This window comes from Panthera tigris, chromosome A3 (assembly GCF_018350195.1).
Source record: "Panthera tigris isolate Pti1 chromosome A3, P.tigris_Pti1_mat1.1, whole genome shotgun sequence".
Classification (NCBI taxonomy): domain Eukaryota; kingdom Metazoa; phylum Chordata; class Mammalia; order Carnivora; family Felidae; genus Panthera; species Panthera tigris.
The window spans coordinates 51038803-51066209 of NC_056662.1; the positions used below are offsets into that span (position 1 = coordinate 51038803).

At 45.5% G+C, this 27407-nt stretch overlaps 1 protein-coding gene across 2 annotated transcripts in view; it reads right to left on the reverse strand.

Moving 5' to 3' along the window:
* SH3RF3 (SH3 domain containing ring finger 3) overlaps positions 1 to 27407 on the reverse strand; it is a 372049-nt gene that overhangs the window by 227179 nt on the left and 117463 nt on the right. The window contains exons 3-4 of one of the 2 annotated variants that reach the window (XM_042981039.1): positions 11051 to 11096; positions 10489 to 10846 (exon numbers count right to left, since the gene is read on the reverse strand). The exons of the other annotated variant lie outside the window; for it this stretch is intronic. Coding sequence (XP_042836973.1) covers positions 10489 to 10779 — 291 coding nt within the window. The 5' untranslated portion in view covers positions 10780 to 10846; positions 11051 to 11096. The remainder of the gene's footprint in view (positions 1 to 10488; positions 10847 to 11050; positions 11097 to 27407) is intronic. 2 annotated transcript variants of the gene reach the window in all.

Here is a 27407-nt window from a genome sequence, read left to right on the forward strand (position 1 = left end):
CCTCCTCCACATCCCCACATGGCACTGTGCTCCACTACCAAATAGTGGGGGTGCTCCAGGATGGGTGGCGTGCTCCCCCACAGCCTCCCATGATCTGTGTACTTCCTCTACCCCAGTCCCAACCCTGTGAACTGTGTATCCCCTGCCATGGTCTGTGTACCCCCCCCACCCCAAGTCCCAACCCTGTGATCTGTGTACATCCTGCCATGGTCTGCATATTCCCCTCAACCCCAGCACCCAACCCTATGTTCTCTGTGTGCCCCCCCCACCATGGTCTGTATACTCCATAACCCCCAGGCCCAAATCTGTGGTCTCTGTGTCCCTGCCATATTTTGTGTAATCCCCTTAACCCTAGTCCCCAATCCTGGGGTCAGGATGATTGGTATGCTCATCTGCACAGAATCACCGTGCAAGTTTGCTTTTTGAGTCTGCAGCCACTCCATCATCATGGAAACCAGAGACAGAGTCTTTTGATTTAGCTCTACCCTGAATCCAAGAACTATGGAAAATTTGGCAGCTGCTCACTCAAAACACATTATGTTCAGATTAAATGTAGTACTTTTCAATGAGAAGACCTACAGCTTGATTAAAAAGGTTCCCATCCTTAATTCCCAGCAGTAAGACACCCATCATCATTCCTTCATACAAGTCCTGCTCCACCAGACAGCTGAGAAATGCATTTCCAGACTCAAATTCAAAGGAACTGCCCTCATGCACCTGGTGCTCATGTGCTTGACAGGGAGACCACAAGGAAGTCCATTCTGGGAATGCTACATCTGCGGAGCAGGGTAAAGCCATTCTCTCTTCTCACTTTTTTCATCCCAGCAATGGAATTCATGATAGAGAATGAAGTGGAGCAGGGAAGGGGCAGGAGGCATCTGAAATCACTCCCACCTAAACAAAACTCCAACAGAGGATTAGTGACAGCCCAGGACTGTATCAAGGTGAGAGTCCAGTTCTGACCACATGAGTGACAGCTGTACCCTTTCCTCTTACTCAATGATCTCCATCTCTGTCTCTCTGTCTCTCTCTGTATCTCTCCAGTGTAGCTCAGTAGTTAGGAGCATTAGGCTTTGCAGTTGCACAGAACACCTTTGTCCCTCCACTTCTGTGGGGTGCACCTCTCTACTCCTTGACGTTGGGCTTTGGACTCAGGGCTCCACTGACTTGCTTTGGTTAAGGGGACACTGCACAGGTCTGTATTTGAAACTGCATCACCATTTCTACCTAGATGGCCCCATGTAAGTTCCTAATGTCCAGCACTTCAATTTACCCATTTGCAATGAAGAGAAGTTATCTATTTCCAAAGGCTTGTTATACACAGTACAAGATAATTTATAATGGACATAGTACAGCTGGACACACAGTTGGTGCTCAATAAATGGAGAGAGAGAAGGGATTCTTGTACAAACAAAATCCGCAATACTCTCAAACCACAAATTCACAGCCCATTTGGGGAAAATCCCACTTCAAGTTATCCAGACACATACATCATGCAGGAACTCACCTTTATTTTTTGTTTTTGTTTGATGTTTGTTTATTTTTGAAGGAGAGACAGAGCGTGAGCTGAAGTCGGAGGCTTAACCAACTGAGCCACCCAGGAGCCTAGGGACTCACCTTTTAATGCTAAATAGCAGGAAAGTTGTTTATACTTCCCTATTGTCTCAAAGTAATCTTTTGAGATTACTTGGCTGGTCTACTGGTGCGAAGTTTTTGAGCTTGAAAACTCTTTACATAAGGTTTTAGAGGATTGGGAAATTGGATACCTGCATTTCATTCCTACTGGGGCTAGCACTGGATCACAGTCAACCCCTGAATTGGTCAACAAGGACTCAGAAAGGGACTCTGATTTTCCTTTCCCACTGCTGACTGTCCACTAGGCTGATGACTCTGCCTCACCACGAGTGTATGGCCAAGGGGCACGGGCCAGTGGCAGGCAGGAACACTGCTCTCTACAGCCTTCCAGACACACTGCCACCAACCTTCTGTGGGACCTCAAGCAAGTCCTCCCCATGCCTGGGCCTCAGTTTTTCCTTGCATGTAAAATGAGATGGTTAACTGGGAGACCTCTGGGCTCCCTTTCCATGCTAACATGCAAGGATTTTATGCTGAATTCTCAAGGACCAGTTACTTCGTGTTTCCTATGTCTTTTCTTCCCTCCACCAGCACAGATCATTAAAGTTAATTGTGGATGTCAGCTTTTTATGATTCTGACTGAGCACTATGGCAAGAAAGAAGGAGTCTCCAAAAAGCACAGAAAAAGAACTACCTTGTATTCTGGGATAGAAAGAATAAGAAGCGGGGAGTCTGTTTAGCATTGTCAAGTACAAAATCTCTACCACTCCTACTCCAAAGAAGCACAGCCCAAGAAAAGCTGTGACCTCGGGAAACTGGATATAACTTCATTCAGGTTTCATTCAGCTTGCTGGTTCATTTGTTTGTTCGTTTTCTTTGCTTCTGTTTTTGATTATATTGTTTTCTTTTTTCTCTTTTCTTTCTCTTTCTTTGATACAGAAAGAGCAAATTTTCAAAAAAAAATGTATTCTATTTTATTTTCTTTATTTTTTTTAATTTTTAACTTAACTTTTTTTCCTTTCCCTTTTTTGTCTTTTCTTTCAAGCCTCTCTCAATAAGCATACCAAAACACACCTAGAATCTTGCTTCTTTTATTTGATTTTGCTTTGTTTTTTTTTATTTTTTAATTTTAATTTTTAATTTTATTTTTTTTTCTTCCTCCAAAATGACAAGATAGAGGAATTCACCCCAAAAGAAAGAACAGGAAGTAATGATGGCCTGGCATTTAATCAACACAGATATCAGATGTCTGAACTAGAATTTAAAACCATGATTATAAGAATACTAGCTAGATGAAAACCTGTGACCTTGAGACTAGTTGTTTTTGGTGCCCTCTTACCTCTCACCCACCAGCTTCCCAGTGGCCCCCAGGGGCTCACACCCCAATTCCCACTACAGAGCAGCCTTTGCCACTCTCTCACACTATTGAGAGACCCCTAACCCTCCTCCTCAAAAGCAATTCCCCCATCCTCTCTCACTGGGCCTGGCTCTAAGCTGCTGAAAATCAATCTGAGGAACCAAAGAGCTGGCAAACAGGAATGTCTGTAATGTTTGGTGTCACTGCTCCTGAGTTTCAAAGGAAACATAAGAGGATAGGAGCTGTAGAAGTAGGAAATTCGAATGACAGAATTCCCCAAAAAAGTGTGGTGAGGACATTTCTGGGAAAAGGTGAGGGGGTGGGGAAGGAATGCATCTTATTTCCTTGGAGTCCCCCCCAAAAAGGTGACTCTGTATACTCCTCACTCCACCCCTGGACACACAGACCATCAGTGAGGAGCAGTGATTTCTCCTCTGCCCAGAGCCTCAGGGCTCTTGCCAATATCAGAGTGAGGTGGAAAAAGACCCCCAAAGGCAGGGTGAGGCCAGAGACAGAGGCGTCCCACTGGGCAATGCGGCCTCCACAAGATCAGCAGCCTCACATCTTCATTACCCCTTTCTCAGCCACTAAAATCCTTGCATGGTTGTCTGCTTTGAAAAAGCAACAGAGATGGTATAAAGGGTTAGAGGGAAATCATGTCCCTTCAGAAGTGAACAAATCTCTCAGCGAGCTAATTAGCACAGAATATCTAATCCTCTTCCCAAAATGCATGCATGGAATCTGGACCACAGTTCTCAGTCTCCTGCTCAATACCACATGGATGACCTTCTGGGTGATAAAAGTATCTGCCACAAACTTAATGGCCATGCAGTCCTCAAGACCCCCTTTGTTTCTTTCATGCTTCACACCATGCAGAAAAATCACTTCAAAGTCAAGCACGTGCCCACTGACTTTGGGATGAGGACATGTGCAAGCTGAGATGTTCAGTCTTCCCTTTATTGCTGAAAAGTACATGTTCATTCAGTGCCTGGATGGATTATTACACAGCAAACATTCTTTACTCCCTCCACTTCTGTAGGGATGCACTTTCTAACCCCTTGGGTTTGGGCTTAGCCACATGGCTTGCTTTGGCTAAGGAGATACTAATGGACAAGATATAGGCAAAGACTTGAAATGGGTTTAAGCTAAGCATAGGTGGGCTTGCTTTCTTGAAGTCTTGCCTTCTGTCATGAGAATGTGGCTCAAGTGGCTGCAGGTCAAGAGAGGCAAAAGTCAAATGCAACAGAAACTAGACCCAACTACAGGTTGAAGTCAAGGCAAACATATGTCAACCAACACTCACAAGTATGAATTAGTGGTAAATGCTTACTGTTATGTGTCAGGGACTCTTGGGGTAGATGTTATGCAGCATTATTGGGGCACTGGCTGATAGACAGATTGTACCATATTCCTATATCACATGGTCAGCCTTCACCACTGTCAAATCGATGTGTCTTATTGTCAGTCATGGGCCTTTGTTCACTGGCACATTTACTTTAGTTGAGCAGAAAGTAATGAACATCAAGATAGAAGAAGAAATGCCATATTCTCTCGGAAGTATCATCACCACTACAGATTGAAGAGCCCCAGCTTGAAGCTTCTTGGGCCACACCTGTTATGGGTACTAATATATTATTTACATGTGCCAGCCAGTAAGGTATCTACTGTGGACCCACAAAACATCTTCCACAAATGAATACAGATAAAATAGTCCAGGAAAATTACTGAAGTGGCTATAAGCAAAAAAAATACACTCATCATTCATTTTTATGAGAAAAAAAGGCTAAGCTACTTTGCCACTGTTTCTCCATTTTTAAGATGTGAGACCATCAGGCAGAAGAATGTAGTTTCCCAAGTATTCATTTCCCCAAACCTAAGCATCCATCCACAGCTATGCTTGGGGTCAGTGATCCTGCTGCCACACAATAGATCTGAGGTTTCTCATGAATGAGAGGTGTCCCAAATGGGAGAGATGGAGTCCCAACCCCAGGATTGACTATTTAATTCAAAGTTAATTCTGAGCTGTCCTGCAGAGCAGTACAGGCAATAAATATTGACAGTAAATATAGTAAGTCTCAGGGAGGCACTTTCAACTGAATCAACTGCCAGTACTTGGTATTCCGTGGACTGTTCAGAGGTGCCGGTAGCTGCTATATGCCCTAACAGAAGTAGGGCTCTTCACAGAAGATAATAAATCTTATGAAATTACACAGTCATAGTAATTGAGAGCATGAAGCTTATTTCCATAACTGAGTCATGGGTCACATAAAAAAAAAAACACCTTAAATAAAATGACACTAGGAAAAGAATCCATTCAAAATCCAATTAAGCCATTATCAGCAAACCTCAGTAATTCCAATCCCAGAGTCACATTTAGGTTATAGCACAGATGCCAGTGAAAAATTTAAAAATCCAAAATGGCAGCACCAACATGACTAAACTTCTGGGAATCCATTTCTAACAAAATAATGAAGACATACTGAAGGCCTAACCCCCCTACTCAAGTCCTATAGGTTCTACAGAGCTGAGGGGCAGTCTGTGCAGAGCTGACTCCACATTTATTCCCAGAACCCAGAATGGTGCTTGGCATTTAATAGTTGCTCAGCGAGAGGCTGCTAAATTATGTCCATTTATTTGACATTCCTTTCAAGAAGAAGAGTGTTCTGAAGCTAAGTATTCCTCATCTTAAACTCCCCCCCAAACATGAAGGTTGGCCAAATGTTTCATACTTTATGTCTACTGTCCTCATTTTCCTCTCCTGACAATTTAGATTATTTTATCTTGCTTAACTGTTTTATTTTTATAAGGCATCTTACATCTTTTCAGGAACAAGGTAGTATATATACAAATAAATCAAAACTGACTTCTCCAGATGCAAAACAACAGAGGAAGTTGATATATCAGCAATACTAGAATAAAGGTGTTTTTTTTTTTCAGGTGTTCTCTACCTGACTTAGACAATTTGCTTAGGCCTGTCCAACTGAGCAAAGCACTCATGACATAATGATAGAAATTGCATCACTGTTTCATGAAGTAGTAATCGTTTCATGATATACACATAACACTACAAGTTTTCTTCAGTTGTGGCATCCATTTCACAGATAGAGAAGATAAAATACTGAGTGACTAGAAGAAGCCCTTCTTCCATGTAGCATTGACAGGGCTAAGGCTTCAAGCTCTCCATGGGTACTGGAAGGCATTTATATTCTTTAGATAGGCCTGAACTCTGATAAAGTCTTACTCAGGCCACTGTCACTGGGCTTGCCTCCCAAATAGCTGCTGTGTTTATTGAGGGAAATATATCTGCCATCAATTCCATTCATGTCCCAAAGATGTAATCCCATATCAAACCTAATCATGACACTTTTCTAGCTAGAGCAAATTATTTTTTATTCTTGTAAGTTATGAGAGCTTTACCATCTCCAAGAATACTCATATTTGCACATTTGGTAATGTGGAAATATGTTTGTGCTCACTCTGCCTTTAGTTGAATACCTGCTCCTGCAGAGCCAGACGTCAACTGTGGAGAACAATGGGCTTCCTCACTCTTACCCTTGGTAGGTTCAGCCAAAGGATGCCCTCAACCAGCTCCAGGTCAGAATCACTCTAGTCTGAGGAGAGCAGACACCACGTGAATGAATGGTTGTTGAGTTACTTTCTGACAACCCGACCATGAAACCCTCCCTAGGATGAAAACACAGGGCCCTGCCATCGGATGAAATGGGAGTATGTTTTGTCTTCCCACACCCGGCTGTAACTGGTGTGTGCAATAAATCCATTCCATAAATGAAGCCAAAGAATGTCAGATTGTAATGAATTTTCCTCTCCATAAACCTAGAGTGGACTTAAAAACCCAACCGACCTTGAAGGGAAAAGCCTAGATCCTATTACCAGTTCCCCCTGAACTCTTCAGACCTCTCCAACTGGTGCCTCGCTCCATAAACTATCATTAGCAAGGGAAGCAGGTAGGTGGCTCTGCTGGAGAGGAAGGGAGGCCAGCAAGAAATGGCATGTAGAATGGGGTTCTTTAAAAACAAATGCCTCAGCTAAACTTGGAAGTGACAACTATCCCACAAGGCAGGAGAGGAAAAAGATGGGTGTCAGGGGATGCAGGTACAATTTGAGTGGTTATCAATTGATTTACTTATTATTAAGATTTCTAGACACCTCCATCATTTGGAACAACCTACAGCCCCCAAATAAAGAGCACCCAAAATCTGTGAGAAAATCTGCTGCCCTATAGCTTATGGAGCCTGGAAAGTCTGAGAGGGCAGGGGCTGTTGACTTTCTCAGGAGCTCAGCCCCTTGAAGCCACTGGCCCAGAGTAGAGACCCTGCGACCCTTCTTAGATCACATTAACAAGCACTCAGGTAGCCATCAGGGGCCAGGCATGGTTCTAAGCAACTTGCCAATATTATCATAAACACATAAAGTGAAATCTGGCCATCTGATTTCCCCTGGGATGCCCCAAGTCTCTCCTTCTTCTCAGGATCAGAAAAGAGGGCAGGGTGAATATGTATCTCATTTGGCAGCCCCTGGGGCCTCCCCATATTGCATTAAAGTATGTTAAGCATATTCATGTTGATTATCCAAAGCTTCATGAAAGGTTAAACTCGGGCTCCTTGCTATTGCTGGCACAAGGCAGTCGAGCACAGAATGCTTTTTTTTTTTTTTTTTTTAAAATAATGGATGTTGTTCTGAGTGGATGCTCAGACAGGATAATTTTATATTATTTGTAAAGGCTGAAGTCATATACAGAAGGTATTACGGTAATCTATAAATATTATCATGTAAGTGGTACTTAAAGCTAGCTTTTTTTACTGAAATGAAATTCATGTAACATAAAATTAACCATTTTTAAGTAAACAATTCAATGGCATTTAGCACAGTCCCAATGTTGTACAATCACCACCCCAGCTAGTTTCAAAACATTTTCATTATGCCAAAATAAAACCCCATACTCATTAAGCAATTATTCTTTGTCCCCCCATCCTTCCCCATTCCCTGACAACCACTGATCTGCTTTCTATTTCCATGGATCTATCTATTTTGGATATTTCACATAAAGTTGACCCTTGAACAACATGGGGGTTAGGGGAACTTATCCCCCACAACTTTTGACTCCCCAAAACTTAACCACTAATAGCCTACTATTGACCAGAAGCCTTACTGATAACAAACCATCAATTAACACGTATTTTGTATGTTATATGTATATATACTATATTCTTACAATAAAGTAAGCTAGAGAAAAGAAAATGATTATTTTTTAAAAATCATAAGAAGGAAAAAATACACTTACAATACTGTGCTGTATTTATTTGAAAAATATTTGAAGTGCCTGGGTGGCTCAGTTGGTTAAGCATCTAACTCTTGATTTCAGCTGAGGCCGTGATCTCATCGTTTGTGGGATCAACCCCCACGTCAGGCTCTGTACTGACAGCGCAGAGCCTGCCTGGGATTCTCTCTCCCTCTCTCTCTGCCCCTCCCCCACTTATTCACTCATGCATGGTCTCTCTCTCTCAAAATAAATAAACTTTTTTTTAATATTAAAAAGATGACCCACAGATAGGTGGGCATGCACACAGTTCAAACTTGTGTTGTTCAAGGGTCAACTGTGCCAAATGGAATCATACAATGGGTAACATTTTGTGACTGGCTTTTTTCAAACATAATGTTTCAAGGTTCATATAAGTTGTAGCATGTATCAAGTACTTCACTTCTTTTCGTGGCTGAATAACATTCCATTGGATGTGCATTCCACAATTTGCTTATCCATTCACTCATTGATGGACACTCCGGAGCCACTGTGATTAATGCTACTATATACATGAGTGGTCAAGCATGTGTTTGAGCACCTGTTTTCAATTATTTGAGGCATATATCTAGAACTAGCTTTCGATGCACAAAATACCCAATGTTACAATGTGTTCAGGACCAATAAGCTTGAAATCTCAAGTCATCAATGTTTGTTCCCAGGGATGGTGAATGTTCAGCTTTCCAATTAACTGAGTTCCTAGAAGGTTTCTAGAGCTACAAGATCACGTTTGCTCCAGTACTTACTACAAGCAACGTGGCTCAACAAAACAACAAAGATAATAGTAATAGTAATAATGATAATAATGATAATTATAATAACACACAGAAGGTAATAGCTCCTGATACTTACTGCTGAAGTCAAGTGCTATATATTCAGTACTGTACCTGTCATACTACTACCATTACTGTTGTGTATGGAACAAGTCATGTGGCCTAAACCCAGCCCTACCACCCGACCACTCCAAAGCCCAGACTCTTAACTGTAGGCCACTTTTTCCATTTCACATCAAGCAACCCAACCAGAAGCAATCAGTATCTATGTTGAGTACTTTCTGGATTTCAGTCACAGCCTACATTCCCCTGCCACCACAGGAAGGGAAATCTATGGCTCGGGGTATAACATCCTACTCTACAGTGTACTGGACCTTAGAAACACCCCCACCACCACAGAATTACATGTGTTTAACATCTGTCAGCATTATGAAACCATGAGCTCCAGATGAGCAGGGACCTGCCCCTGCCCCACCACCAAACCCCCAACACCTACACGATGCCTGGAACTCTGCATGCATTCACTGAGCATGTGCTGAAGGAGTGGAGCTGCATTAAGCTATTCCCCTATTGGCATATCCTGCGTATTCTTTACTCATTATATCCAACCTCATATACCTCTGAGAAGCAGACATGGATCAATACATCCCCTTTATGACCTTGCTTCATCTCATCCAGGCTTCAGGACTTCTCTAGGGACACGCTCCCCTTAGGCAGGTCCAGGAAAACCTCTGCCTCAGGGCCCTGTGCCCACCAGACCTTGCTGCTTACAGCAACACATGAGCCTGGCCGTCCCCAGCCTGACAGTTGGTAAAACAAGCATGTAATAATCCTTAGAACAGGCCTATGACCTTGCGAATTAATGAGCAGTGCCTTCAATTCTCATACAGGTCATTTAAAAATCTGACCTAAGTCACGCCCCAGACAGTCATCCCAAACTAATTTTTCTTCAACCCTAAATACTCAGTAAACAACTTTGTTGGACACTGTATTAGTCTCTATCCTATTGTAAAACTAAAACCAATTTTTAAGTGGCCATTTTTTCCCTCTTTTGATTTCTTCTAGTAGTTTAGTAGGGAACAAATGAACCCTCTGAGATTCCCTCACTGTGGAGGTTAGCATGTCCTGATTTGGGGGGACATTAAAGAACATTTGCTAGTGGAAGAAAGTGAGCCACAAAACCTGCAAACACCAAACCTGATGTCACACCATGTGCCACGGGATTTATTTTTATTGAGATGCATTCATTCGGGCTCCTGATCTCCTCACTTACCCACCTTCCCCAGCCAGTTTTACAACCACATGAGATCTTTGATACCCCACAAGAAGGTGGGAGCATGAACATCTGCCCCTTCCCAGACCACAAACAGCCAGGGCTGCACTGTCTCCATGACTACTACAGACTGATGGTCAAGGAGATTATCAGTGACTATATTTAGGTCTAAAAGCAGGTGTTTTTTACTCACTTGAGACAGGATTTTCAAAGGTACAAAAGCTCCTTTCATCCCAGACGCTCTCACTAAGAGAATGCAAACAAGCCTCCAGTGCCAGTGGTGAACAGGCAGGCAGAAGGTCTCCTCACTGGTCCCCACCCCACGGAACATGGACACCACAAAACCCATCAAGAGAGCTGACTGCGTGAGTGGGACCCTGCCATGAGTCTGGGCATAATCTGCTTCTGTGACATTCCTTCCAGCTCCATTCTTCAGAAGCTCTTGTTTTTCAGAGGTGGCATTCCTCACAGGATGTGGAACCATCAGCTCCCAGAAGCAGGTTTTGATGCAGCAATTGCTAGAGATTTGGCCTAGAAAAGCAGGCAGCTGTCTAATAGGAAAAAGACGATCAGACAATCAGTGGGGAAAGGCCCATGGAGGTCTGAACCTCAGCTAAGTCTCACCCCTCAGACGATCGCCACTTCCACTAATCCAGAAAGCTGGCCAGAGACAGATGGGACTGCCCTGGCTAGTGGGTGGCATGGGGCGTGGGTCAGGACAGCACCACAAGGTCACTCAGCCAGTCAGCACTCACCTATGCACCTGAAGGTTCCATGATCTGAACTGGATCAATTAGCACCCTGAAACAACAGGTAAGAAAGAGAATCCCAGGCTGAGAACACTTGTGGAGAGCCATTAGAATTTCACTTCCTCCTATGGACTAGCCCAGCCATTTCCAATAATCAAGTCACAGGATGAACATATTCTGTTCAGAAACATTTTATCTTAGTTGTCAATAATGATAGCACAGAAGTCTATGATGTCACACAGGCTTTGCTGTGCAAACAGGCAGTGAGTAGCAGTGGGGGAGAACTTGGGGTGAGAGCCTCAATGCAACCTCCATAGCTAAACATCAAGCTACACTGGTGACTGAATCACACCCCCTCCAGGGAGTCCTGGCCAAGATATGATTTTGACTACCAGTTTATAGTCAATTTCAAGGGTGTCCAAAGAGGTCTTTTCTCTGCTACTTTCGTGCTGGCTGGTAGCAAAATATTCCACTGATTTCAGGGAAACAAGCAATATGGTCTGAATCAATTTTTGAAAAAAACTTTTTTAATGTTTATTTATTTTTGAAGGAGAGACAGAGCATGAGCATGGAGGGGCAGAGAGAGAGGGAGAGACACAGAATCCAAAGCAGGCTCCAGGCCCTGAGCTCTCAGCACAGAGCCTGATGTGAGGCTTAAACTCATGAGTCATGAGATCATGACCTGACCCGAAGTTAGATGCTTAAGTGACTGAGCCACCCAGGCGTCCCTGAATCAATTTTTTTAAAGTTCATATCCAAAAAACCAACCACTAAATATTTTACTGTGTTTTTGAGCTTTTTATTTTATGTTTTCTTTGCACATCTATCCAGCTTTCCCATGAGAGGGGTTAAGTTTCTCTGAGGAAAGTATCGAAAACACAGAGAAGTCTACAAATATCACACAAGCAAGGCAGGAGGATCCCAGGGGCTGAGCAAGTCTTCTCTGGAGCAGCTCTTTCTTGGGTTCCTGTCGCTTTTCCATTTCAAATCAACACACCTTGTTTTGTTGATTAGCAAACACTCCAGGAAGACAGGTGCCTGCTATTTCTCAGCTCAGGCTCTCCTGCTTCTCCATGATCACTGGCTGGAAATTTCAGGTGGGAAGCAGTGAAGGGAAGATGGCCAGTCTGAGAGGAAATCATACTCAGGACGGTGGCAGGCATACAGTAAACATCCAATAAATGGTGACAAAAAATTTGAATAAAAATTAAAAAGAAATTGTGATCCAGGTATAAGATGAAATAAGCCACAGAAAGCCCAGCCTGCATCTTCTCCCCCTGCTCACTAGACAGGCACCAGATGGGGTTCATTGCGGATTACTTTGTCACACAGTCCTAACAAAGTTCTGTGTTTGGTTTTCCCTGGGCAGGTATGCCGTGCCTGGCCCAGCATCCCCAGCGAGGGAGAGATAAAAGCGAGTAACAGCAGGAGTTAAGTCAGTGAATCAGGGCTGATCCCCCAAGGAAGTTCCAGACACCAGCCAGGGAGGCCTGGAGGCAGGCTAAGATGCTGACAGCTGCTTAGCACCCATGCTGCATCCCTGTGGAGCCCACACTTCCATGGTGTCCTGTGATTATTACGACCAGCTCTGACTTGCTGTCCTGGGCTTTGGTTGCCAATCACAGGCAGCCTCTGCTCACGAAAGTCACGAGGCTCTGAGTTCCAGGGGAGGCAGCAGAAGCAAGAGGAAAGTTTCCCTCTTGTGGCAACCAGAGGCTTTCTGGGCAGCCCTACAACCCATGACCACCCCACAGAGTTGCCTGCCCCTCCACGTGCAGCTTCCTGCTTTCTGAAGGATCACCCTTCCCATGCCCAGGAGATCCCAAGGCGACCAGAGACTCACCCTCAGGAGGACACACGTCAGGTGTTACAGCGTAACTTATACCCCCTCCACATCTTCCTTCTGACTAGCTACATGCTGTCCCAATTCGCCATCTGATCCAAACCACATACACCTTGGCAGGGAGGTGATGGCAGGGGTAGAAGAGGAGGCTTGGCCCCTCTTCTCCCTGGCAAGGAACTGAACACACTGGGGGGAAATGTCACAGCATTTACTTCATTCAGTGTTGGGCAGATCTGATCTTTGAGGCCCTTCAATTTGTAACCTATTAAGTATTTCATCACGTTCTCTTCTCTAGTGCTTCATTAATTTTCTGTACTGCCAAGAATTCTCTCTCTATGCAGCTGGCTTATGAGTCCCAGTTACATTTTGCTTTTTTGCCATGAGACAGTGGGGCTTAACCAGATGACTTTTCTTGAGTCTTGGTCCCAATTCTGAAGATGTGCAAGTATTTTGGCAACTATATTTCTCTGGTGCTTAGAATCAGAAGCAAGGGGGAGCTGGCTTTTCCAAGGGTTAACATGAGGAAATTGTAGAGCATAGCCACCCAAAAAGAAACCCCAGAATGACGTGCTCAATACAGCTGTGAAGATATATCAACATTTTGTTGGAGGACTTCCCTCTATTCCACCAAGGGAGTGGCAAGGTTATCCAATTTGCTGCCATCATTCTTGATTTGTGATAGTCATTCTATATCACTTCTAAAAAATTATGAATGAGAACTCAGAAACCCAATTCCATCCCCAGTAGCCTCTCCCAAGACCCAAGTTAAAGAGAATCCACTGTTTGACCCCTCTGGCCTGCCTCTGAGGCACAAACTTCCAACAGCCTCATTTCAAAACCCCAAATATGGCTTCTATGCCATGTGTTTATATAAGATAACAGCATCATGGAGTAAGGAAAAAAAGCTGTTGCCTGGAGATGGAGTGCTTGATAATTATCATCACCAACATCACAGCATGTTTAATGGCTTAAGAAGTCCTCATTGGACATTTGTCCAAAAAAAAAAAAAAATCCCAGAGGGAAAAAAAACCAACCCCATTTTACTACTGCATCAAAAAGAATAAAATATCTGGGAATAAAATTAACCAAAGAGGTAAAACTTCTGTATATTGAAAACTGTAAGACATTGATGAAAGAAACTGAAGAGGACACAAATAAATGGAAAGACATGTTGTGCTCATGGATTAGAAGAATTAATGTTACTGATTTATCCAAAGCAATCTACAGATTCAATGCAATCCCTGTCAAAATTCCAATGGCATTTCCACAGATATAGAACAATTATAAATTTATGAAACCATAAAAGTCCTTGAATAGCCAAAGCAATTTTGAAAAGAGAAAGCTAGAGGCATCACATTTCCTGAGTTCAAACGATGAACAAAGCTATAGTAACCAAGACAGTATGGGATTGGCATAAAAACAGACATATACATCAGTGGAACAGAACAGTGAGCCCAGAAATAAATCCACCAATATAAAGTCAATTAATTTACAACAAAGGGGGCAAGAATATGCAATGGGGAAAGGACAGTCTCTTCAATAAATAGTACTGGGAAAACTGGACAGTCACATGCAGGAGAATGAAACTGGACCACTTTCTTACACCATACACAGAAATAAATTCATTAAAGACCTAAATGTGAGACATGAAACCATAAAACTCCTAGAAGAAAGTATGGGGTAAAGCTCCTTGACATCAGTCTTGGCAGTGAGTTTTTGGATTTGACACCAAAGGCAAGGGCAACAAAAGCAAAAATAACCGAGTAAAAAATAATAAATAAAAGAAGGAAAAGAAAGAGAAGATCACTTCAACAATCAGGACTCAGGAATCTCGATTCCATATAAAAATTGTTTAGGGAAGATGAATCATCCCAGCCTGTTACTCTTCCTCTTTCTTTTTTAACATCATAAATATCAGCAAGAGTGAATATTGAAGGAAGTCTTTCCTGGAGGGCCAACACTTGAGCTTCCCCCCACTTGCTGCTCCCTCCCCATCGTCCTTTGCACTGTCCAGCTCCCCCACAGCGGTAGCCAGCACTGAAAGCCAGAGGAAGCAGGGTTCTGCTGACAGGGAGCGAAGACACTCAAAAAAGGAAAGCACAAAAGTCAGATTTTTCATCTTTCTCTTAGAAACACTGATTTTGTCTTTATAAAGAGGAGCCTAGCAGCAAAAGGTATTCTCCTGGTGGGGGCAGTGGGTGTCTCTTTTTTGGTCATTTGTTTCTTCCCTCTACGTACCCAGGACTTTTACAAGCTACACAGTTTTTAACTTTTGGGTTTGTCTGGGTTTTCTTCAAGCTGGTCATGTTTGTGTTTGGCTCCTGCCCTCTTCCTTAATGGGTGACCCCCTCCCATAAATCTAACAGGAAGCCCTGTCTGCTTCCTTGACATGTATTTCCTACTTGGAGGGAGGGAGATTCCTTTAAAAAATAACAAATCCCAGTGCATACAGGGAACATCACCCATAGGAAGGGACTCAGCTCAACCACCTTCCTGACAGATCACCTTCCTGACTTCCTGTCAACTAGTGAGAGGCCCCCATCAGACTTGGAAAGAATTCAGGATGATTTCATTAATAATACATTCCACTATTAATTGATGCTGTTGCTAAGAGAGTAGATCTTAAAAGTTATCACAAGGGAAAAACATTGTAATCATGTGAGGTGATGAATATTAACTACACTCATTGGGATAATCATTTCACAATAATACATACACCAAATCATTATGTTGTACATCTTAAACATACACAATGTTATATATCCAGTATATCTCAATAAAACTGGAAAAAATATTGATCAATGCTTTTATCCATGTCTGTCCATAGACAGTATGATTTTATTATTTTTAAGTTTCTTTTTTTTTTTGAGAGAGAGAGAGAGAGAGAGAGAGAGAGGGAGAGAGAATGGGCAGGGGAGGGGTAGAGAGAAAGGGGGACAGAGGATCCAAAGCAGGCTCTGTGCTGACAGCAGAGAGCCCAACATGGGGCTCTAACTCACGCACTGTGAGATCATGACCTGAGCTGAAATCAGATGTTTAACCAAGTGACCCACCCAGGCACCCCTGATTTTATTCTTAAGTCTTATAAATATTTTGTAGTTTTGTAAATTAAAAATTGATGTTTACACACATTTGTAGACAAATTGGATCACTCACAGTAACCTTTACCGCTCAGCGGATATAAATCACCCCTGTCCTTAGCAGTGTGGCTACCTGCAGCATTGGTCTTTAGCTCTGAATATTTGGAGGATGATTAAATAATGTAGGATAAATCTCACTGTGGCTCTCATACATGTGCTCACACATTCACTATTCTTTCTTGTTTTTTTTTAATTGAATAAATCACAATTTATTTGTCCATTCTACTTTTGATGTACATATTGGTATGTTGTTAATAAAGCAAGCTTCAGGCCACATCACCACTCAGTAACCAAGGGAAGGAAATGCCTGAAACAAAACCCTCCTAAATCTATTTCTACATTGGCTCCTCAGCTACCTTTTTGAGTGTGAAGGACTCAGAGGCTGTGCTTGCCCTACCTGGAGCAGTGCCATTCATGTAGCCTCAATGTTGGGCACACAGGCACCCTACCCGTCCCCAGTAGTTTAGGGGCCTCACTCGATTTGGGAAAGTGACCAGAGCTGAAGACAGAGAGGAAGGACAGATTAAAGATGCATCCAAGGAAGCATTTCCAAATGTAGGTGTCACTTGTCATGTCCTGTAGTCAGGAACAAGTCTCTTCAAGTCAGAGGATTCTCCAGCTTCAAGCAGCACCTTGGTCTCATGCACTAGAAGGATCTCCTATGGCACATACACACACAGGCTGATGCATGCGCACACACACAAAAGCATGCTTCTGCACTCTGGGACTTGGCAGGTCACTTTTACTTTTTTCAATACTCACAAATATTTTAAACTGAACACATTTGGAACTGGGAGAGATCTGTGGCCCAGCTCCATGGTTTCCACCCTGTCACCCACCTGCTGATATTCCTCACGACCCTCCAGATACCACAGACTAATGCTTATATGCATCAATCTACTGTATTAAATAATTTTTCATTTTTGTTGATGAAAAACCTACAGCTGCTCATCATAACTTCTGACTATAATCAGATAACATGTGGCTAAAAACTCAACCCGAAGCGAAGGAACCTTCTGTGTCAGGGTCAGCCGCCTCACTGCAGCAAATGCAGACTTCCCTGGCCCCATGTACATCATATAGGAGAGTAGGCACCCTCACTGCCTTTAATGGGACCTGGGCTTTCAGGGACCCTGGGCCAGGCCACTGGCCTCAAATAACTTCTCATTTCACAGACGAAGCACCCAAGTCCCTGCACTGGGACATCTCTGCCATTACAAGGTACAGGGTATGGGGCTCAACGTGAATATCTGGCTGATACTTAGAATTATAGTGTTTGCTTCCACCATCTCACTTTTAGATATTTTATTTATGTGAAGAGAAAGAGTGATTAGGGAAAGTCCACTTTTCTCCAATTTTGCTGTATTTTGTTGGCTTTTCAAGTGATTGCTTTTGGGCAGCTGGTAAGCACTTCTGTTAGCTGCCATAGGTCCTTGCCTCCATTTCTTTCTGCCTGGGGACTTTAAATCCTAACACATAGCCCCTCTCCACCCCTTCTTTCCACCAACAATCCTCAGAGCTTTCTTAACTCATACTTTTCAAAAACAAGAAAACATAAGCAACCCCATTTCAAAAAGCCACAGGAGCCACAGTCCAAGCAACCCAAGCTGGGTTGCTCCAGCCCAGGCTGTATGGCTCTCAGCAAGCTCCTCAACCTCCCTGTGCCTCAGTTTCTCATCCACAGAGTGGGGTAATAATGCTGACCTGGGGAGGCTGGGAAGGGCACTGGACATGTCAGGCACAGAAAGCACATAGGAGGCACCCAGTACCCGCAGGCTCATTGTGCATGCCTACATCATCTCCTTTATAAAATTCACCACCAACAAGACTCCTGACTTCCCACTGGCAGCCTGAGCACCCTGGGTTCTAAATTCTACCTTGAGAGCTTATAACTAAGTGTAGCATTGGCCTTGAGACTTCATTCATTAAACAAATTCGCCCATCGTTTATCTACTGAGCCTCAACTAAATGCGGAGCCTGAGGGAGAAGCACCAGGCTTCCTAGTCTCAGCCTCTGGGAGCCTGAGCTGTAATTTCTCCCCAGGCTGACTAAAGCCCCAAGTGAAGTGTGAATGACTAGTGTGAGTGACTAGCAGAAAGGTTCAGTCTCAGGTTAAGTGAGCACCCACCAAACAAGGGAGTCTGGGAATGTCCCAGTGCTTTTGCCTACACCCATCAGTTCCGAGTCAGGCAGCAAGCAGCTCGTCTCAATGTCTGAGATGATGTCTGGGTGGGCAGTCGGGGGCTCACCAAGCCCATCTCCACTGGGAGGAGGGAAGACGGTGGAAGGGCTGGGATGGAAGCGGGGCTGGCTGAGGTCATGAGAGGGCAGGGGCTGTGGGGGATGCTGTTTGCACTCCAGGCCCTGCAAGCAGAGGCTCCATGGACTGGCCATAACCTCTGCCCAGGAGGCCCACCCTTCTCCCGTTTCAAACCACCCCCTCCCATGTCCACTGCCTACTATCTCAGGACAGGGCCTCACCCAACAGTGACCACTGACACTGAAGAAATGGCGAAAGGAGGCACAACTCTAACAATGAAAGCCTGGCGATTCTGATGATAACTCAGGCACCTGAGATGCAGGGAGCAGAATTCAGCAAGGGTGTTTTGTCAAGTGCCACAGCATGTGCCAAGGGAGTTGGTGCCAGGGTGCTGGACAGAGTGGGGTGTGTGTGCACATGTGTGTGCAATGGACTGTGTATGATATGTGAATATGTGTGGTGTGGTGTGTATGTGCACATGTGTGCGATGAACTGTGTGTGTGAATATGTGTGGTGTGTGGTGTGTGTGTATACACACATGTGTGTGATTGTGTGTGGTGTGTGAATATGTGTGATGTGTATTTGTATGTGGTGTATGTGTGTGTGTGGTGTATGTGGTGTGTGTGCACACATGTGTGTGATAGTCTGTGTGTGATGTGTGAATACATGTGGTGTGTGGTGTGTATTTGTGTGTAGTGTGTATGGTGTGTATACATGTGTGTGGTGTGTGTATATGTGTATATATGTGTATGTGTGTGTGTGGTGTGTATACATATGTGTGGTGTATGTGTGTGATATGCGGTATGTTTTTGTGTGTGTGGTGTATATATGTGTGTGTGTATGGTGCATGTGTGGTGTGTCTATGTGTGTGGTGTGGGGGTGTGTGTGTGGTATGTGGTGTGTATATGTGTTTATGTGTGTGTGGTATGGGTATATGTGATGTGGAGTGTGTGTGTGTGTGTGTGTGTGTGTGTATGTGTGATGATGTGATGTGTGTGTCTGCCCATGCCTGATGATTTCTGTGATGTCCAAGAGGACAGAAGAAAGGCACAGGTGGAACTGTGACATGTGGGTCCCCTAGTGTAGGCAATGACATTTGTCCTCTTGGCCACTCAAGAGACGGTGCAGCTATGGAAAGCCTGCATGCATCCACCAGCAAGCTGCTGGGGGTGACTTCCAGATCTACAAGAAGATTCCTATCTATGCTAAAAGACTGGGGAAACAAAACCTAGGATTAATCTATTTCAAGCTAGTTTTTCCTGACAAGAACTGCCCAAAACTCCACTCATAACTCGAAGTAGGTGACAGTTGGAAAGCCAGGGCATGTGGCAGCCACCATGCAACACTGTAAAACCCCATGCTTGCTGGTGCCATCTCTCAGTGACCCAGGGACACTGCATTGAGGACAAGGCCACAAGGCCACTTTGGGCACTGGCACCAGTGCCTTGTCAGAAGGGGTAGAGGTGAGGTCCATTCTGCCGGACCAGGTGGGCGCTGGTCTGGGCACTCAGCAGTCTCTGCAGAGGGTTTCCAAATGCAGTGGTGGGGGCCCTGCTGTCTTAGGGAAGAGGACCAAAGGCTCCCTGCAGGACAGTCACACCCATTCCTAGAGAAAGCACAGGCTCTGAATCAGGGACTGTGATCTGACACTTCTGAGCAGGGATGCCACCTCCCTGGGCATCAGCATCCTGGCAATGGAGGTCAGTGACCATGCCACTTCACAGATAAGAACACCTAGGACAAGGCCGGACACGAAGCAGTAAGCCCACAAACACCACTCAGTCATCAGCATCACCTTCCTGTTTCTCCCCCAAGATGGGCCCTGACCTCTAAAGATAGGCTGAGTGAAATCAGGGTTCTGGGTGAGGTTTGTTTTTGTCCTAAGTTGGTGGGCTTGGGTATACATACATGTAAGTTTTGGAATCTGGGCTGGATGACCACACCACACACTGGAGCACAGCATGTCTCCCAAATGTCAACAAGGAGGGAAGAATGAGCTCTCAGGATACCAGTGAAGTCTAGGGATCACCGAAGGTCTCCTCCTGCACTGCAGCTCTACCTGCTAGCTCTTAGCACATAGCAAACAGGCCAAGTGAGCAAGCCCACACAGGAGAAATCTGCAAAGTGATGAGCCTGGAGGGTAAGGGGAGAAGGTCTGACAACCCAGTCCAGACAACATCCGGTGCTACAGGTAAGAGGCAAGGGTTTGCCACATGCTACAAACACATGCAGACCATGTCCATGCCTCTGAATGTCATGCTGGGTTGAGGAAGACAGTGAATATTTAATCTGAACAGCCCTGGGTGCTAGAGTTCTACTTACTGCCAGAGTGACCACAGAGGCAATCTACCTGCAGCCATGACGAGTGCCGCTTTGGGGAGGGGGAGGACAATGAACTTCTCTTTTCTGGAGAATCTTCTCCCTGCTTCAGTGGGGAGCTGACCTGAGTTATCCCAGAAAGCAGAAATATCCAGTCCACTCACCAGGATAGGGCCAAGGTATGTCTCAATTGGGCCAAAAGCACATTTTCTAGTATGTCAAAGCCATTCCTAGCTAACAAGCTCTAGCTCTTTCTCTTGGTTCCTGGAATCTTGGTGGGCTTTTTACATGAGGCATTCTGATAGCAAATAAACTCTTAAAAAATATACCTATTCATGTATAAAAATTGAGTCTCTAACAAAATCATCTGGGTCTACTGATACCGACTGCTTACTCCATGGTATGGGCACCAGATCACTGGAAAGCCTAGTGGGACACATAGGGATGATGTCAAGGGAGACAGGGAGCACTCACAGACTCAGGGGACAGCTGTGTTGAGGCAGATGGGGGAGCACTAACAGACTCAGAGGATGCATGTCACAGACCACGTGAGGCTCCTAAATCCTCCTGACCAGGGCCTGACATGGCACAGCTGACAGCCCCTTCTAGCACAGTCTCCTCCCTGGGAAGCTTTCCAGGGAGAATGAACTAAGCCTATCAACCCACTTTGCTCAGGCAGTGAAAACCCTGAGCAAGGTCTCTACTTAGCTCCTCATGTAAAAAAAAAAAAAAAGAGAGAGAGAATGAATCTTTCCATGCTTCAGCACTTTAACCCACAAGAGGCTTTTTTTTTAAGTCTCCATATTCCAGCCATTTAATTACTCTTTACAAATCTCTGCAGTGATGAGACATGAATCAGCCTCGGATCCCAGGCTGCAAGGGAAGGACCTAGATAGGTTCACCCGTCTACAGAGAGTGGGGAGCCATAAGAGGCCACTGGGGCATCAAAGCAGGGTGTGATGACTGACCTCCGAGCTTCTGCAATCAGGCTGGGCTGACCCATGTGCTGTGAGGAGCTCCTGGTCCTCATTATAATGTCTATCTGGTGCTTCTGAATAATGGTCATCTGAGACACTGATCCCTCACATTTACAAAACCCATTAGGCAAGCAGTTTCCCTGTAAGTTTTCAAGCCTGAGATATCTAAATGCAGAATCTTAATGATGATGGTCTTCTTTAAGACTTTGTTTAAAAAAATACAACTGTAACCTCAGCAGGAAAGACCTTAGCACTTTCCTCACCTTTCCTCACCGAGGTCCAGAGGCTCCTTAGGCTTGTGCATTCTTGTTAGCCTGTCAGGGAGGATCCCTGGCTCACTTCCTCCTGCTCTTGCTGTGCTCTGCCCTGCTGGGGGACCTGGTTCTTATAGCCCTGTGGCCTTTTCTCCTGATCGAATAGAATAAAATGCTGCATACTCATTGAAGGATTTTTAATCCACGTCACGTGTCAGAATGTCTCTTGTGTCAGTACAGCCCGGAGAATATAACAAAGGAAGTGCAGACCCAGTGGCCCTTTGAGGCCTCAGTTTCTCCACTGTAAGTAAAGGGTTAGAGGATCTGGTCTTCAGGGTGCTCCCAGCTCCCAGACACTGTATGAGTCCATAAGCAAGGCCTGGGAATGCCTGCCATTTAACTGATTCTCAATGAGCCACACTTTAACTACATGTCCCACTTAAACAAGACTAGTAACTACTAAATGCACAAAATAACATGCACTTTTATAAAAAGGGGATTTCTTATCCTCTGCAGGCAGGGCTGTGATAGAATCACAGTAGTGTTTGGGAGATCTCAACATGTAAAGGGCAACAGTTTCTTTGCCCTCAAGGCAACTAAAATCTAGGGAAGAAATGGGAGGGGAATACTTGAGAACTCTGAACAGTCTTGGAGTAAACAAGGTTTTTAAATAGATGTTACAAGGACATATATTTTCACTGGCAAGTGAACTTCCCAGTTAGTTAGTAGTGTCACAGGTACTCAGGAAGAAATAGTTACAAATTAGTGTGTTGTCCAGACAGAGTTTACAGATGGAATTATTAGAGCTTGGAGTTCTGTTTTATTTCTTATCCCATAATACTCTCAAGGGAAATACACCTTAGTTCTGTCCAGAGTCCCTGTACCACCACACACTGAATCCAGCACTTGGGCAGAGTGCTATCTTGCTGGGCTCCTTCCCCCTTCTGTAGGATGGGGATCATCCACCCGCCTCCCATGGAGATGTCTAAAGATGCAACAGAGTGACGCTATAGAACCGTTCTGAAACATGGGGTAACTGTGTGAGGAGGACAGTCACTAATTCTCACCCTAGACAGGAAGCTCTCAACTCCTGGTCCTACATGAGGGTAGACAGATGGACCATGACCAGTGGCCTCACCCAGGGCTTCACTAGCATTTAACTTATTGCAGTCTTTGCTCTGCTCAGGAAGCTCAAAGAGAAACACACTGTGCATCTGTCACAGGCAGAGAAAACCAGAGGCCCCCAGCCACTCTCTGGGTGTTCCTTGAAAGCCAGGTGGGCTACCTCACAAGACATCTGTGCAGGGTCACTATGGGGTGGGGGCACAATCCCACAGGCCGCTTCCTGAATCCAAGCCCAGCCATACACTAATAGGTGTCATTCGTTGCCCAGGCCTGCTCTTGCACCCCTCCTATGCCTGCCACACTGAAGCTGGCCTGAGCTCCAGGTGGAGGACTGACTCCATCCAGTGATATATGTTTTTCCTGTTATAGCATCACCCACTCACAGTGGACTTCCCCCTTCCTCACAGAGGTTTCCAGCAGTATAGGTCTGTGTGATGTAGCGTGGATTTCAGTCAATGGGCGTAAAGCCAAACAACACAGACATGACTTCCTCAGGCTGAATGGAAAGAAACCCTCCATCTGTGGGGGATGCACACACATCCACACAGCCAGTCTGAGTGACCTGCATCTCTAAATAAAATAGGGAGGGAAGGAAGGAAGCACACGGATTTTGTCATGTGTGATGAGCAAAGGTATGTTACAAAGGGGCTTCCTGCCCACTCAGCAGGGTCCTAACTTGACTTGCTCAGCCGGGGTGGGGGTTCACCAGCGCATACACTGTCAAAGGCCAGATAAGACTTCTTGCAATTCCACGCACTTCTACCTGAATATCCCTCCCCTTTTGTAAGCATCTGCTGGTGTTGTCCTGCTTTCCAGCTGCTTACTGTGGCTAGGAGGCAGCAGGGATTATAGGTATGTGCCTTGGCCAAATGAAGACCCCTCCTGACTCATTTTACTGCGCTCTGCTTCCACTACAATGAAAACAAACGAAATGCCATCTTCACAACTGATGAGCACTCCTGCTTCCTGCTGTTCAGCAAAATGCTAGCATGCAGGCTTCCCTGAGCCCAGAAAGGGGACAATCACCTCTTCTCACCTCTTCATCAGTGCTTTGTTCTACATGGCAGGAAGAACCATCAGCAAGGGGTTCTGTCCCTCTATCTACAGCACTCCAAATGAAAGACTGCTCCCCGGGCTTGACTCCCAGATCTGTGTAACAGAGCAGAGAATGTCTGAAGGCCTGCATGGTGCAGTGCCCCACACTGTACAAGGCTACTGGGCACGTGTAAGCCATCCCAGGCCAAGTCCTATGCTGTTGCCCTCCTCCCTGTTCCCTACCCTATGGATGGCTGCGGGCAGCTTCTCCCATGTGCTTCCTTTGTCCCTAAATGACCCATCAGTTCTCCTATGGGTCAGAACTTTACGTGAAAGATGTCCTCGTACCCACTTCACAGATGAAAATACCAAGCTCTAAATGTTAAAAAAAATTTTTTTTAAGGGGAGGGCACCTGGATGGCTCAGTCTGTCAAGCATCAGACTTCGGCTCAGGTCATGATTTCATGGTTTGTGAGTTTGAGCCCGGTTTGGGCTCTGTGCTGACAGCTCAGAGCCTGGAGCCTGCTTCAGATTCTGTGTCTCCCTCTCTCTCTACCCCTCCCCACTCACACTCTGTCTCCCTCTCTCTCTCAAAAATAAATAAACATTTAAAAAAAACACAAAAAAACCACCGAGCTCAACTGCAAGAGCACGGAGCTGAGGCTAAGCCCAGATACGCAGGTTCGGAGGCTGGCACTCTTCCACCACAGTCCCTACCAGGCCCCTGAGCCAATGAAAGCTGGCACCATCTGCTCTGCCTGGATTGCTCTCTGTTCCCAGAGGACATGGACCTGGAACCAGTGCCTCCTGGGGGCACCTGGGCCCAGGGCTCTGCCCTCAGAGGCAGAGCAATAATGACCCACACAAGGCTCCATGGGGCAGTGTGAAGAATGAAGGAACTTCCCTGAAAGTGCCTTCTGAACTTCATAGCATCAGACACATGTGAGTGGTGACAGCAGGATACCCACTCCTTCCCTCCCAGGAGCCCACAGAAGCTCTTCTGGTTCTGACTCCCCCAGAAAACACAGGGGAGTTTACCTTTCCAGCTTCCCAGAGAAGCACAAGGCTCTGTGCTGCCCACTCTCTCCTCAGAGCCTGTGCGAGGAGGATCAGAGCTGCCTGCGGCACTGGCCCCTCGGGTGGGTGTGCCTATTCCTGCACCCTTCCACTGTGACAGCCTGGCTGCAGCTGCCTCAGAGTTCTGTCTCATGACCTGCCATCCCGGGGTGTGTGGGATGGCTTACCCACCAGCTGCCCTGCCCATTACTAGATCCCACCTGGTCCCACAGCATACTGACCCTTCACCTGGGTCCCTCAATGGGGCCCACTCAGCCCCCTGACCAAGGTCACATACCCCCTCATTCTCCACACCTGGCATCCAAGCCAAGGGTCAGCAGAGACTGTGCACCAGCCCTGGAGTTCAGGCGACAGTTTGCATGGTTTTTCCACCAGGGACAAGGCTAAGTGACAGGGTTGTCAAGCCTAGTTAGTGCACTGCAAGTTTATAAATAACCACCAGGAAAGCCGCAGGAATGCATTTACTACCAAGATGTGCTAAGAATTTAGAAAATGAAAAGACTCTAAAGAACCCCTCTGCTTTAGGCTGAGGTCAACATTGCAAGCATCTCTCTACCAAAAAAACATTCAGGGTACCACTTGCGAAGGATCTCTCTGGCTGGGGTAGGTGCAGGAGAGAATATAAGCAGAGAAAGCTCTCAAGGCATCCAAGAACACAGATGCCTCAGCCTGGGTCCCTGCTCCTCTTGGTATATCACATACAGGGCTCAGGCAGTGCCCACTGCCCTCCGTCCCTCAGCCTGACACTGCCCAAATACTAGAAGCACACAGAGCCAGGCATGTAGCCCTAACACAGACATCAAGGGAGGCCCCATTTTGATACATAGCCCCTTGGACAGTCATCTATTTGAACCCTCCATGTAACAAAAGTGAAATGAACAAAATCAAAGAAAAAAATTCTTCTGTAGGCAGAAAGAGCAAGTATAGAAATCATTCTATTTTAATTTAGCTCATATTCTCCTCCCTGCCACCAACTTCTCCCACATAAAGTGCCTCTGAAACATGGTAACTCCAGGGCATTGTGAGAAAAAGTGCTCTGTGAACACTCTCTTAGGATATCGTAGCTTGGCCAATGTATCACTGTGTCATACTGCACAGGGGAATCATAACAGAGAACCCACAGGAACCCCAGCCTGCCTTCTTTGTGGGTTTTTAAGACTCCCCGCAACACAAACACAGCTCTGAGTGGTGGTCCCAGAGGGTGTCAGAGCCAGGCCTCTGTCTGCAGGCTCTGAACCAGCCACAACATTATCTCAGGGCCCAAGAGCCTCCTCTGTCAGACCCCAGAGGCTATAGAAGCACAAACACACTATTTGAGAATTGAGCCTTATGAATCCCCTGACCCAGCTTTTGTGATTTAGCTTGAACTGCATGGGTATGTCGCGTCTATCATTTACGATCTGACAGCAGGTGTGTATCAAAAATCTCATGATGAAGTCACATGAAAACCAGATCCCCTGCTAGCCCAAAGCTGTCTCTCCCTTCTGAAAGCTGCCTTTACCCGAAGGTGGATGCAGAGCCATCCTCCCCTGGCCACCCAGGTAGAAGGGCATGGTGAGCATGGGATGGACAGAATCAGGGAAAGCAGTGGCCTAAAAGACAGTCTCTCTGCAATTTGTTCTTAAAGGCAAAACCCCAACCACAGGATATGGTGGTTGAATAGCACAGCCAATTAGCTCTATGAGAGCAGCTCCCCACAGGCAGTCAGAGCTCAGAAGATGCCTTCACCAACCCCCAGCCCAGTCTAGGCCGCCAAGCCTGGTCATGTGCCTGCTCTGACCTGGGAGTACCCATACTAAGAGTAGCAAACATAAGAACAGCTTGCTGGTTTAAATCACTGTGTACAGTCTTGCATTTGGACAAACCAGGACCTTCTGACAGTCACAGCTCAGCCACCACAGCTTAGCCAGAGTAGGGCTCCCAGAGGCAGGAGGCAACCAGCTGCATCAGAACAGGATCACATGTGGTGGTCTGCTCCACATCCCAACACAGGAAACTAGGCTACAGGAATTGCCATGACTGCAGAGACAGCTAGTCACCTGTGCTGGACAGGACTACCAGTGAGGACTGGAGTCGTGACACCATGCCTGCGTCCCTCAGCAGCACACGGTTCTCGCCAGCTCATAGAGTCAGCCTGGCCTTGACAGCAGTGAGCTGAGGGCAGGAGGAAGCTTCCCCAATACCCAGAAGGAATAGAAAGCCTTCAGGCTCTCAGTTTCCAGAGACCCTCACTGAAACCTTGGTTCACTAGATTTAGCAGTCCTCTTGACTTGTCAGCTTCTTGCTCTTGAAAATTTGAGCACAATCTCCTCTGGTTGTCATACTGACCTGCC